This window comes from Salvia miltiorrhiza, chromosome 7 (assembly GCF_028751815.1).
Source record: "Salvia miltiorrhiza cultivar Shanhuang (shh) chromosome 7, IMPLAD_Smil_shh, whole genome shotgun sequence".
Lineage (NCBI taxonomy): Eukaryota > Viridiplantae > Streptophyta > Magnoliopsida > Lamiales > Lamiaceae > Salvia > Salvia miltiorrhiza.
The window spans coordinates 8,740,971-8,755,876 of record NC_080393.1 but is presented as its reverse complement, the minus strand read 5'-3'; the positions used below and the strand labels follow the sequence as shown (position 1 = coordinate 8,755,876).

General features: G+C 38.8%; 1 protein-coding gene across 1 annotated transcript; it reads left to right on the top strand.

The window, feature by feature from the left end:
• The first annotated feature begins 1,319 nt into the window (after positions 1–1,319).
• Positions 1,320–4,349, top strand: LOC130992343 (cytochrome P450 734A1-like). Its single transcript, XM_057916945.1, is given in 6 exon segments — positions 1,320–1,799; positions 2,109–2,332; positions 2,395–2,481; positions 2,483–2,640; positions 2,716–3,106; positions 3,463–4,349. Coding segments are annotated over 6 exon segments (1,569 nt in total). The 5' UTR covers positions 1,320–1,516; the 3' UTR covers positions 3,889–4,349.
• The last annotated feature ends 10,557 nt before the right edge of the window (positions 4,350–14,906 follow it).

Here is a 14,906-nt window from a genome sequence, read left to right as displayed (position 1 = left end):
CCACCTCCCTCCTCTTCCTCCTCGTCCTCGTCGTTAAATTTCAAAAATCTAAAAAATCAATCACGCCTGTCAAATCCATTTTTTTAATCCCAACACTATACACACCGTAGAATTTTTTTATTTTTCCTCAAAATGTCTAATTATCGCTCCTACTTTAGTATATTACTCTCTCTGTCTCACTTCACTTGACCTATTTCTTTTGTGCACGGTTATTTATGAAGGTAAGATTGTAGCGTAAAATGAATGAATCTCATATTTAACGCAGCGTAAAGTGATTAGCAATAAAAGAAATTAACACGCCAAGTCATATAAGACAATCCGAAAAGGAATACATATTAAAGTAGATGGTATTGAGGGAGTATTATTATTATTTGTATTTGTACGTTTTTCACGCGTGAAACATTATTTTTCACGGGACAAGATTCAAGAATTGGGGGCAGATTTGTGTGATTAGTGTGGCATGTATAAAAGTAGGGGGAGGTAGTGGAGGGAGGGGGAAAAAAAGAATTAGGTTTGAAATCATAATTTTGTGAAAGACATTAGTGGAAAAGGACTGGGAATATATCAAATCAATTGAAAGGGAATTTCCTCTCTTATAAAATGGATAAATTGGGATTTGTAGTTGTAATTCAAAAAAATTGTGTCATTATATTATCTCAAACGTCGTGGAGACCCCCTAATATAAACTAGGGTCAAACATGCATGTGCCTCTTGTATTATTTCCTCCCCACAATATGTCACAAGATATATGTAATAAATTTTAAAAAATAAAGAAGAGATCATACCAGAAGAAATAGGCAGTGAAGAAAACAGGGGTGGTGATTAATAATTTCCAAGGCCAGGTTTCAAAAAAAAGATAATACTAGTAATTTCCAAGGCCATTGATGGGAACAGTTGACAGAGAAGTTGTTACAATTTCTGCTCAAAATTAAGAATGAAATTTCATTTTCCAACTAGTTTTAGTATAACATATACATTCATAGCAAGGCAGGGTATCTATTTGGTGGGAAAATTAAAGGCTTTTCAGGTTGGCCAAAGTGTTGTTTCTGGACACATGACATGATCAGAGCAACAATGGCCACAACCTATATTAATGTGTGTCTCATAAATGAAATTCTCATTTATGATGAGTGTTTTTCTCCACAATTCCCAAAGAAATTATTTATATTATCTGGTAATTAGAAGGAAAGGGCAATCTGGTCTTTCCTGGTAGTTTCTAATTGGCGAGCCCCCGCGAAGGGAGGGGCAATCTTGTCCCGAAAAATATAGTATAAGGACACCTCACTTTCATTAATTTCTTTTGCTCTCTCAACTAGTTGACCTTAAATTCTTTTAGGTTGCTTCTCCCCTCTGCCTGTTTAAGCCCATCTTCATCCTGTTGTCCTACACAACAGACAAGAAACCTCTACTTTCTCTTCTCTGTATAAAAACAAACACAATCCAGCCAGCCACCAAGAACAATATTCCCACCCCACCCACCCCCCTCCCCCTCCCCCTCCCAAAGAAAAGAAAAACAATGGAAGATTACCACTTCCATTTGTTATGGCTTCTTCTCCTCTCATATATTCTGTTTGTTTTTGTGCTGAAAGCTGTGGTTCATCTGTGGTGGGCACCAAGAAGAGTTGAGAATTTCTTCATGAAACAAGGGATCAAAGGGCCCAAATACCAGCTCTTCTTGGGGAATTTGAAGGAATTAGCCAGCTTGAATTTGATGGCTTCTGCCCAATCCATGCCCCCTCTCTCTCACAACATACTTCCTAGAGTCCTCTCTTTCTACCATCATTGGAAGAAGATTTATGGTATGCCTCTAATCTTTTCTGATTCAGCTTTATATATACATGTACATGTACATGTACATATACATACAGCTTTTTCTTTTTCCAAAATACATACACATTTGCTGAGCCAAGAAAGTTGGTGTGAGCTGTGAGGATCATTGTGTAGGGTCTACACTATCCATTGGCTTGGAATAATGTGATTTAAATTCCCACTATTTTATTTCTGTGCTTCCTCTTTTGGTAAGCATCATGTTTAATCTCTAAGAAAAGGAATTAGAGATTACGAAGCCATGCAATTTATAAAAATAATAATTTAAAGTGTGGGTGCAGGTTCCATGTTCCTAGTGTGGTTCGGGCCAACAGCTAGGCTCACAGTTTCTGATCCAGCCCTCATCAGAGAGATCTTCATCTTGAAATCAGAGCTGTTTGAGAAGAATGAGTCACCCCCACTGGTTAGGAAAATCGAAGGCGATGGCTTGCTCAGCCTCAAGGGAGAGAAGTGGTCTCACCACAGGAAGATCATCCAACCAACTTTCCACACAGAGAATCTCAAGGTAATACTCAAAATCAAACAGTGATCTGATGGATGTAATGCTAATTAATGAATGAATTGCAGTTAATGATGCCAATGATGGCCAAGAGCATGGAAGCAGCAGTGATGGGATGGAGTGAGGAAATGTGCAATGCTGGGAAAGTGGAAGTAGGAGGTATCAGATTGGTTCCAGAATCTGGTGGAGGATGTCATCACAAGAGCCACTTTTGGCAGAAGCTATGAGGAAGGGAAAGCCATTTTCGAGCTGCAATCTCAGCAGATGGTCCATGCCACTGAGGCCTATCAGAAGGTCTTCATCCCTGGCTACAGGTAATTTAATTAGAGGAGGGGCGTGATTGAATTGAATGGTGATGATTAATTGGAAATTGAAATAATTAAATGCAGGTTCCTGCCGACTAAAAAGAATAGAATATCTTGGAGACTGGAAAAGGAAATTCGGAAATCGTTGCTGAAGCTCATCGATGGAAGGCGGGAGGAGGGGTGTCAGGGGGTGTCAGACGAATGTCCTAACGATTTATTGGAAGTGATGATAAAGGCGAGCGTGAGGGACATGAGCGGCGACGAATCGGCGGTCGCGATCACGCCAAACGACGTCGTCGAGGAGTGCAAGACCATCTTCTTCGCCGGGAAGCACACCACCGCCAACCTGCTGACGTGGACGACCGTGCTGTTGGCCATGCATCCCCAGTGGCAGGAACAGGCACGTGAGGAGGTCCTGAGGGTGTGTGGAGCACGTGATTCCCCTACTAAAGACGATCTCCCTAAGCTCAAAACGGTATTAATTCCATTTCCTCCTCTATTTTTCATGGTCCCCTCTCTCTCTATTAAAACCTTCTTCTTTTTAAAATTAAAATAAAACTTAATTAGTTTGTGTGAAATATCTGCCTTGATTAATAGTAGTACAATTTTTGAGAAAAGAAAATGATGGCATGTGTTGGATGCACAAAAAAAGGGGAGTTATGGAGTATTAAGTATGGATGCATCAATGCCAAATCTTGAATTAAACTTTCCATTTGTTTACTAGTCCTAAACAACACAAAAATTCCCAGCCAACCACGCACGCCTACCTATAAAGCGAGCCAATTTAAGCAGGATTAAATTAATTGTTGTAATCTGGTGGTTATGGTCCAGCTGGGAATGATCCTGAACGAATCACTGAGGCTGTACCCGCCAGCAGTGGCAATAATCAGACGGGCCAAGAGGGATATGCAGCTGGGTGGGCTCCACATCCCCCGGGCCACGGAGCTCCTGATCCCCATCCTAGCCGTCCATCACGACCCGGCCCTCTGGTGCCACGACCCGCACGAGTTCAACCCGGCCCGCTTCGCCAAGGGCGTCGCCCACGCCGCCAAGCACCCCATGGCCTACATGCCATTCGGCTTGGGCGCGCGCCGCTGCGTCGGCCAGAACCTCGCCATCTTCCAAGCCAAGCTCGCCATCGCCATGATCCTCCAACGCTTCTCCTTCCAGCTCGCCCCCACTTACCAGCACGCGCCCTCCGTGCTCATGCTGCTGCACCCGCAGCACGGCGCTCCCATCGTCTTCACTAAATTATAGAAATACCCATAAATTATTATTATCAAAATTTTATAAAAGGAATATCTAGGGTGAAGCTGTTTGGAGTCACATCAAAATTTTCCACTAATTAGGGGGTGGGTGTTTAGAATTTTTCAAAAAAATCTTTTTTTTTTGGGCGCCTCTGCTTCTTCTAACTTAGGATGGTGAGTGTTTGGTAGGATTCCATCTAACCCTTTTTTCATGTGTTAGGTTGTTTTAGTTGAAATGTTTCTTCGAGTTTGCATTTTGCAGCAGCTCCGCCCTCAAATTTACTAGGGTGATGGCTACTTAAGTTGGTGTTAGGTCATTTTATCAAGTATTGATGAAGTGATCAAGAAAAAAAATGTGTATCTTCTATCCTTTGTATTTCGAATATGTAAATTCTTGGTCTATGGTTGTACACATCTTGGCTTTTAGTAATTACTATATTGGCATTTCAGATGTCTGCCCTTCTCCATCAATTTGGATTTCTTTGGTGTAGCCTCAACACTATATTGGCTTTTTTGGGGTAATTGCAACATTAAATTGCTTTACAATCTTCCTTGCGAAATATCGCTTCCTTCGCTGAATATCGATGCCCACACCTATTGTGATTTCTCTCCGGCGCCACAAGTTCGGTCTTTTTTTTTTTTGTTAATTGTTATTATTAAAAAATAAAAAAGAAAAGTTACACACTAGTTTTCTAAACCACTCAACTTTCAACCTATTAATTAGAGAAAAAATATCTTATCAACAGACTACACCAGGCGTCACCAGAAATTTGGTTTGTGGTGCTTGATGGGTACGGCAAATTACTTTTTACTTGATGGTCCGATTATTTATACTTTTATACATTCAGGAGCCGTTTGTTTTGCTGGATGAGATAAATAAGATTAATAGGATTTGGGGAGTGATTAAATAATCAACCCAACTTTGGAGTGATAAACATTAATCACTCATTTAGGTGATTATATGCGGGCCGAGTTATCAATCACGGGCTCAATCATGCAAACCAAACATTTGATTAAGGTGGATTATCTTATCAAATGCTTTATCACTCAAACCAAACACCTCATAGGATGATTTTTAAAATTTAAAATAAAATAAAGATAAATTTTAAGGATAATTACATTAAAATTTATGAATTTTCATGAATTTATACTTTAATTTTGTCTGGATTTTTATAAATGTAATAAGTCGTTCAATTTTGCCACAATTTTTCTAAATCTCCAAATTAGAAGCTGACATGACGGTTTTTAAATTGTCGAAAATATGATATTAAATTGTCGGAAAATTAATAAAACGAGGTTGCTTAATTGGTGTAATATGACGTCGTTTAAAACCCATACCACATAGACACCAACAACTCTTCAATCAACGACAATAGTCGTAGCAATTGCCTCGATCGCCGTCACCGCACCGTCTCCAAACACCACCATTGACACCAACGACTCTAAACCCACACCAATAGACCCTAGCCTTTTCCCCTTTTGGAATCTATTGTTGTCTCCCTCCTCTTCAATTGGCGGAAGTAGCTGCAACAATTGCCCCGGCCGCTGCCGTCAACACCGATAACTCTCCCCATACCTCTCTTCTCTCTTATCCGGTCGGACGTCCAACAGCCAGGTTGTTGTCGTCTCAAACGTCACCTTCTAATTTTCGCAGTCAGACGACCTACAACCGCTTGGCCATCGCCGTTCCGACAACAATTGTTGCCCCCTTCATTTCCCTATTACTAAGTTAGACGTATGCTGTGATGCCACCACCAACCACCTCTTATTTCCAGCCGAACATAAATGCTCAGTTAGGGTTTTTTTTTAAAAAAAAAACCTTTAACCTTAGACATTAATTCTTTAACGCTTAACCAACGCACGCACACAAATGCTCAGTTAGGGTTGGGGTAATTGATTTTATTCTTAATAGAATGAAAACAATGTTGTTTCATGTCATTTGAGAATAAAATAACGTAGTTTCAATTAGATGAATAAAATGACGACGTTTAATTGAATGCCATATAGGCATGATGTCAGCTCGGGGTTCGTCGGAGATAAAAGTTGTGGCAAAATTGAACCACCTATTAAACTAATGGAATTTCAGAAAAAATTAAAATTCATGAAAAAATCAAAAATCGGTACAAAGTTTATGAGTTTTAATGTAATTAACCCTAAATTTTAAATCATTGTATCATTTAATTACATTATAATGTTATAAGAAAATGTTAAACACGATCACCTCTTAATATTTTCCTTTTATTCATCGGGTGTATTTACTTTAGTTTAAAATTTTCGTTGAAAAATTATAGATATAAAAAAGATGATAAAATATTGCTATATTTTTTCTCCTTTTTATCATATATTTAATAGAAATAAAAAGATGAGAAAATGTTAGAAAATATTTTCACACCACTACTCATAATATTGAAGAAAAAATGAGTGAAAAAGAGTTGTCAGATAAAATATATATTTCACCCAGCTCGAAGAAAATTTTATATTAAAGTAAATATTTAAAAATAATGAAAAGATTGTAAAAATATATATTTTTTCTTATTTTCTATCAAAGTAACACAACCTTCGACATTGGACAAGGATAAGTCATAAGTCCATTAACTGATAAAAGTAAAACGTCCACCTAGGAAACACTTTCATATAATTTTCCATTTATCTAACAAATAATACAACATTTAATGTGCGTCTTAATTTTCAATTGTCTAAACTGAGATGAAATGAAGATTGTGAATATAGCTTTGAATTTCTCATCGTGTAGAATGTAGATAATATAAACTTGAAGCGTGCGCAAGTGAAAGTCATATTACTCGTACTTGACATATATATTACTCCCTCCGTCCCGCTAAAGTTGGCTACATTCGTTTCGGCACGGAGATTAAGAAATTGAGTGCACTGTTTTAATTGAATGGGGCCCATCAAAATTATTGAGTTAATTAAAATAATTTCTTCCTCCTTTCACTTTCTTCAATCCACTGCCACCCACCTCCGGCGAAGTCGCTGGCATCAGCCACCCCCTCCTCCGGCGAAGTCGCCGCCACCCTTGTCTCCCTATGTCCCCCTCGTCTTCCTTGTCTCCCTCCCAATTCAAGAAACAATTCAAGAAAACAATCCAAATCACAAAAACAATCAAAATCACAGAAACAATTCAAGGAAGAGATTCAGAGGAAGAGAGGAGAGAGGGAGTTGTGAATTCGAGTGCGCCGTCGTCCCAAATCACAGATCTGGGTAAGCTTACTTTCGTGAGTTGTGAATTGGGGATCTAGGGCATGGCGGTAGCAGCGGCTCTTCCGTCGTCCCGTCCGGAGCAGGCGAAGAGATTCAGAGGAAGAGAGAGAGGAGAGAGATGAGGGAGGTGGTGGCGGCAGGGGGCAGACGTGTTGTGTCGGTGGTCGCCGCCGTCCTGTCCAGAGTAGGCGACGAGATTCGGAGGAAGACAGAGAGAAGGGAGACCCCCCTCCGTTGGGGCGAGAGAGAGGGTGAGGGGGTGACGGGTGCGGCGGCCGTGACTCCGGCAGGGGAGGGAGGCAGCGGTGGAGTTTTGGGGGTGATTGCGAGGGAGGAGGAGGCTGAGAGAGAGAGAGAGCATGGGGGTGGGCGGCGGGAGGGGGGGAAGGGGGGTCAGGGGGTGGGCTCTAGGGCGGCGGGGGTCAGTGGTCAGGGGGTGGGCGGCAGGGGTGGGGTGGGAGGAGGCTGAGTGTGTGTTTTATGTATTTTTCTAATTGAGGATTCCTTATTTAATTAAGGTTTAAGTTTAGTTAGTTTTAATTAGATTAATTAATTATGTTTAATTAAAGTAAACTTTTGCTATTTTTAGAAAGTGACCAACTTTAGTGGGACACCCAAAATAGAAATGTGACCAACTTTAATTGGACGGAGGGAGTATATAAAAACTCTAAGAGCACGATTAGTATGCAAAAATAGAAAGAGGATTACGACAGGGGGATCCTCTCTCCCCGTTTCTCTTCCTTGTTGCAGCGGAGGGGCTTCATTCTTTGGTTATGAGAGCTGTGGAGAAGGACTTGATTCAGCCGGCTAAGGTGGGAAGTGATGACATTTCAGTATCACATCTCCAATACGCCGATGACACGGTCTTCTTGGTCGAGGATGAAGAAAGAAATGCAATGGCAATCAAAAGGATTCTGAGAGTGTTCCAACTCATGTCAGGGCTAGCTGTGAATTTTAAAAAATGTTGTATCTATGGAGTCGGGGTCAAGGCCGGTAAGATTGAGAGGATGGCGACAGTCCTGGGCTGTGGAGTGGGCTCTTTTCCTTTCAACTATCTCGGTATTAAAGTGGGCATTAAGGGTAAAAAGGTTGCTGACTGGAACTATTTGGTCGAGAAGGTGAGAAAGAAAATTGATTCGTGGAAAAATGGGAAGTTCTCTCTTGCGGGTCGTATGACTTTGGTGAAGGCTGTGCCGCAATCCATACCGATCTACCAGCTGTCCTTTGCTTGTTTACCAAAATCAACTGTGAGTTCTTTAAATTCTTTACTCTGTAATTTTCTTTGGGGAGGGGGTGCTAGGAAGAGTGCAATTGCTTGGGTGAAGTGGAAGGTACTGTTTGATGCAAAAGATGAAGGAGGCTTGGGGATTAAGAATATTGAGTGGTTTATCCAGGCTTTATTTGTTAAATGGCTTTAGCGATACCTTACTGAAAAGGATTTCCTTTGGGCTAGAGTCGTTAGATCCATTTATGGCAAGCTCGAGTGGGGACAATCTGGTCTGGGTGGTGTGGGGAGAGGTAGATTTCGAGAAGGATGGTAGCCGAAGATTGTTGCAGCGGCCGGGGGTTTGAGAGATCCATGGTTTGTTCAAAATCTGAAGCCAAGGGTGGGGGATGGGAAGTCCTTTAAATTTTGGAGTCATTGGTGGATCGGGCAAAAGCCTTTGAAATTCTCTTTCCCTAGACTCTTTCAGTTGAGTGTCAACAAAGAAGCTCTGATCTGCGATATGGGGATATGGAACGAAGAAGAGTGGCGCTGGCAGTTCAGATGGAATAGAGAATTGTTTGACAGAGAGAGGGAAGGAGTTTCGGAGCTTGTCCGTCTTGTTTCTGGGATGAATCTTTGTGCAGGTACCAAAGACGGATGGACATGGAGAGGCGAATCCGGGAAAGGTTTTACAGCTAAGTCCGTGTATGAAGTTCTTAAAGAGCGAGCAAAGGAGACAACAGAGGTGGTGGAGGAAACAGATATTAGCGCCAAGGTGTGGAAGATACCAATCCCAAACAAAGTCAAGCTTACAGTGTGGAGAATATTGAAGAACAGAATTCCGACGTGCGATAATCTCTTGAGAAATGACGATAAATGTAAGGATGCAGAACCGAGGCGAGAATAAATTCTCTCTCCGTAAGGCAAAATTACTTCCGCTCTGTGCTCGCGGATCTACAGTAATTGCCCCCAAGATACAACGGTTTCAGGATGATAGACGAGTCCTTAGCACTAGGAGTCCGCTATCCGGTCGAACGGCTTGATACTCGGGACTGAGTATGTAAACTAAACTAATATGACAAATTAATTATCTGAATTCGTTGGTGTATTTAATCTCATTCTGGAGGGCCCTATTTATAGTAGTCCAGGGGTTTCCTTGAACTAACGTGACTGTTTGGCCAAACAGGAGGTCCGAACTGGCGTGTCTCTTCGGTCTTAAATCGTCGCCACGTGCCCTGTTTGGACAAACAGATCCGAACCATCGTGTCTCTTCGGTCCTCAACCGCTGCCACGTCGGTTTGGGCAAACAGGTGGTCCGAACCGTCGTGTCTCTTCGGTCCTTAACCGTCGCCACGTGCACTGTTTGGGCAAACAGGTGGTCCGAACCATGGATATCTTTGGGCATTAATTACTCATTCAATTCTTTACAGATTTGAACAAGTAAATATATCAAATTAATCTACTCAACATGTAGATTCCAAAAATATCATTTAATTCCATTAATTACCAAAGTAATTATGGCATTAAATAAACTATTTATTCCAACAATCCCCCACATGAATGATGATTAATGCAAATGCAGAAAACTAAGTCCCGACGACCCATTATTGCATCAGGATAGGTAGTTGTTAGCTTTGAACCTTCCTTAGTGTAATGCCATCGGATTTACTCGTTGCTCGGTGAACGCGATGTCTTGAACCGGTCAACTTTTATGTAAACCAAGTCAACAACATACACACAATAATAGATCTAATATCTTTCGTTCTTACGTTGTGTCCATTTCTGGCCTTGGACCATTTCTTGGATTCATAAGTGTTATCGATAATTGAAGCGGCCCCACTTCTTCACTTATATAGGTGATCTCCTAAAAAGAGTATCCTGCCATACTCCACCTATTGAGGCTATAGGAATCATTAAAAGCTTTTGACGGCTTACCCTTTACCACAAGCTGCAGGTTTTGCACTTGAGCAGCTATGAGAATGGATTTTGAAAGTTTCAAGTGCTCAACTTGAACTTCCATAATTTAGTTGTCTCATTGAACCATGTTCTTGGGATCTCCAGTCATCATGGTTGAGTTACCACTATGAAAGTTCTTAACGTGTGGATTTTAATCTCATTCCCCTTACTGCGTTATACAATTGATCACGATTAATACCTTTAGTAAACGGATCCGCAATATTGTCTTTTGACTTTACATAGTCAACGCACATTATTCCTGTAGTGATCAATTGTCTAACGGTATTATGTCTTCGACGAATATGTCGAGATTTACCGTTATACAAACTATTCTTTACTCTCCCTATGGCAGCCATGCTATCGCAATGTATCATAACCGGAGGCAAAGGTTTTTCCCAACAGGGAATATCTTCTAAGAAATTTCTTAACCATTCGGCTTCTTCGCCGGCTTTGTAAATGCCGATTCCATTGTAGATCGGGCTATACATGTTTGCTTAGAAGATTTCCATGATATTGCTCCTCCACCAATGGTTAGAGTCTTTAATGTCAGATATCCAATTGGCATCACAATACCCTTCCAAAACAGCGGGATATCTCGAATAGTGTATACTATGAGATATTGTGTGTTTTAAGTATCTCAACACTCTTATCAATGCGGTCCAATGATCCTTTCCGGGATTACTTGTAAATCGACTCAATTTGCTAATGGAATATGCTATGTCTGGCCTTGTACAATTTGATAAGTACATTAGGCTTCCAATAATTCTAGCATAGTCCGATTGTGATATGGGTTCTCCTCGATTTTTGGCTAAGTGTATACTTAAGTCAACAGGTGTTTTAGCCGAAGGTAGATCGAAAGCTTTGAATTTCTTAAACACATTCTCAACATAGTGAGATTGTGATAAGACTATTTCTTCGGGTGTTCTAAGGATCTTAATTCCTAGAATCACATCCGCTAATCCCATATCTTTCATGTCAAAGTTCTTCTTTAACATTTCCTTAGTTTCTACGATGATTTTATTATTGCTACCCATAATTAGCATATCATCAACGTAGAGACAGACAATGACAAAGTTGTCGGATGTTTCTTTGATGTACACACATTTATCACATTCATTGATTTTGAATCCATTTGACATCATTGCTTGGTCAAATTTCTCATGCCATTATTTGGGAGCTTGTTTAAGTCCATATAAAGACTTGACAAGTTTACAAACTTTATTTTCTTGGCCGGGAATTACAAACCCTTCGGGTTGTTCCATATATATCTCATCTTCTAAATCTCCATTTAGAAATGCTGTTTTTACATCCATTTGGTGAATCTCAAGATTATATAATGCTGCTATAGCAAGTAGCATTCTAATGGATGTAATTCTAGTGACTGGAGAGTATGTATCAAAGTAATCATACCCTTCCTTTTGTTTGTAGCCTTTAACTACCAAACGTGCTTTATACTTATCAATAGATCCATCGGCTTTATATTTCTTCTTAAGAATCCACTTGCAACCCAAAGGTTTGTTTCCCGGAGGAAGATCAACAATAAGCCAAGTGTGATTGGATAAGATTGACTCGATTTCACTATTGATAGCTTCACGCCATAGATCGGCATCAGGACCAGACAATGCTTCCTTGATTGTCTTTGGTTCGTCTTCTAAAGTATAAACTACGAAGTCTGGACCAAAGGTTTTCGCAGTTTTTGTTCGCTTTCCGCGTCTTGGTTGCGGTGTTAGTTCACGTGTTGGTCCGTTATCCTTAAGCGAAATTTCATCATAAGTTCTCTTTTTCGAACTTATATCATTCTTCTCTTTCTTGGGGAATATTTTTTCAAAAAATATGGCATTTCTTGATTCTATAATCATTCCCTCATTCATATCGGGTACTTCCGATTTGTGTACCAAGAATCGGTACGCACTACTATTGTTTGCATATCCAATGAAGATGCAATCAATAGTTTTTGGTCCTATTTTTATTTGTTTGGGTTTAGGTACTTCAACTTTTGCTAAGCACCCCCACACTTTTGTATATTTATAGGACGGCTTCCTTCCTTTCCATAATTCATATGGGGTTTTTTCTTGTTTCTTTTGGGGTAATTTATTCAAAATTTTATTAGCCGAAAGAATAGCTTCCCCCCACATGTTATGTGATAGGCCTGAGCTTATCAACATAGCATTCATCATTTCTTTCAATGTTCTATTCTTTCGTTCTGCAACACCATTTGATTGTGGAGAATTGAGTGAAGTCGAAGTGGGATGCAACGCCTGCTTTTATCGTCAAGAATCCATGAAGCACGTGCTGCTCCATTGCCCAAAGACCTCAAAGATCTGGGAAGCAATTTATCAATGGCTTGGAGTTTGTGTGGTGCAGCCACATGATGTCCCTTCGCATTTTCGGTTCTTTACAGGTTTGAGTAGCAGGAAGAGTAACATGAAGGTTTTGATGGCTCTTTGGTGTTGTACTACTTGGCTTATTTGGAAAATGCGTAATGAGAGCAGGTTTGACAACAAAAGGTGGGAGATTGCTAGTTTGTTTGGAGAGATTAAAGCTAGAGTGTGGAGTTGGGGTAAAATTTTTGGTTTTGTCAATGATGGGGTTGGGATGCATAGATGGATGTCGAGTGATGAATCCCCACTGACTCTGTAATCTTGTGGTACTTCTGGTGCCGCTCTTTTCATTTTTTTATATAATTTTCTTACCAAAAAAAAAAGTATGCAAAAATAGAATGATAATTAAATATGGTGATTTTTTCATCTATTTCGGATTCTATGACTACTACAGTCTTTGTAACGAGAATCATCAATCTCGATGGAATGTCTACACCAATGAATATGTGATTATTAGTCATTACTCTCTCCACCATGATAATGTGTATTTTCACGAATATGAGATTACTCAAAATAACATTTTATTTCTTTTTAATGAAATTATCTTTATTATTTTTTATTTTGACAAATGTAATAATAATAATAATAATAATAATAATAATATAATTGGTATAATAAATAATAAAATAAAATAAATAATAATAATAGTAAATTAATTATTATTATTATTATTCATTTTTTATTTATTTATTCATACTAGCTGTCAGCCATATAAATTCCCAAATCCATTCAATTCTCATTTAATTTCATTCCCAAGTATCATCCATCAGCTAAATATAGTTTCATTGACATACCCAGTCATGTTACTACTATAACTTAACAACTCAATCAAACAAAGAATAACGCTAAACCATGATAAAAGAATATGATTTTGTTTTAATTATTAAATCTAACACGATTTATACTCTCGATTTTTTTTTTTTTTAACTAGGGCCGAAGCTGATAATATGCTATGCACCATTTGTGAGCACTTAACATGAAAATGCACGCGAGGATTGTCAAAATTACCAATTATATAAAACTCATAGCATAATTATCAATTTTATCCCTCTTTCCTAGGTTAAAAAGGAAAAGAACAAAATGATCTTTGATTTTGATATAGTTTGAAACCTTGATGATTTTAATCACATTTTATGAAATTTTAATAAGAGAAAAAAGAAAAATACTAAGATAAATTACATGTTTGAAATGCTCACAAATAGTGCGTGGCATATCACTCACCATATTTTTTATATATATAAATTAACAATATTAAATAAAGAAATTTAGAGGCCGCGCCACATAGTTATTGAATCCAAGACCTTTAGCATTAGACATTAACACTTATACACATATTTCTTTTTTTGCTCATCATTTGAAGTTATTGATAAAAACAAGAAAGGAAAAAAAAAAATACTCCATCCGTCCCTGAAATGGCTTCCTCTTTGGGGACGGCACGGGTTTTAATAAAAAGTTGTAAAGTGTATTGATAGTGGAGAAAAAGTGATATAATTATTATTGGAAGTTGTGAAAGTGTTATAATTAGTATTGGGAGTGGTGAAAAGTGAAAAGTAAGAATAAATAAAGTATTATTAGTGGTGGGGTATGTTTCCAAAAATGGAAAGAAAGAAAGAGGAAGTTATTTGGGGGACGTCCCAAAATGGAAAAAGAGGAAGTTATTTTAGGGACAGAGGGAGTAGTTGATAAATGTGACTGGTCTCTGTGTATCTTTACCTCTATGAAGTGTCCTGGCTGTCAAGACTATTTCTTGAAGTCTAGAAATCATATTCTTGGATCTGCCTATCTTGTACAGTATATATAGCATGAATAAAGAATATGAATACAGCTAAAATGCCTTTATATATAACTTAGAATCACAGTTATATATTTATGAATCGCTGCCGAAGTGTCCCTTTTCGTACTAATTTAATTATCTTTGCTTCCATTGTGGTTTGATTTAAATTACATCTCTTTTTTCAGGTGTTTGCTTAAAATTTCATGATGTAAATTACTTTAGGCTTGATTGTCGGAGCAATAACATGTTTTTCGAAATAATTTACGGCTTTAAAAGACAGAGAAAGAAAATTCATTTGGCCGTTTAAAATAAAAATAAAAATCATTTGGCTATGAGATCGATAAATTGCATCATGGGAAGCCATTTTGGTCAAATTTATTCTTTTTTTTTTACAAAAAAATGCCACTTTTGGTATGAGTAGTTATTCGTAAATTTTGGGTAAATATAATTTCATAATCTAAAGTATGTGCAATTTATCGAACCTCCCATTA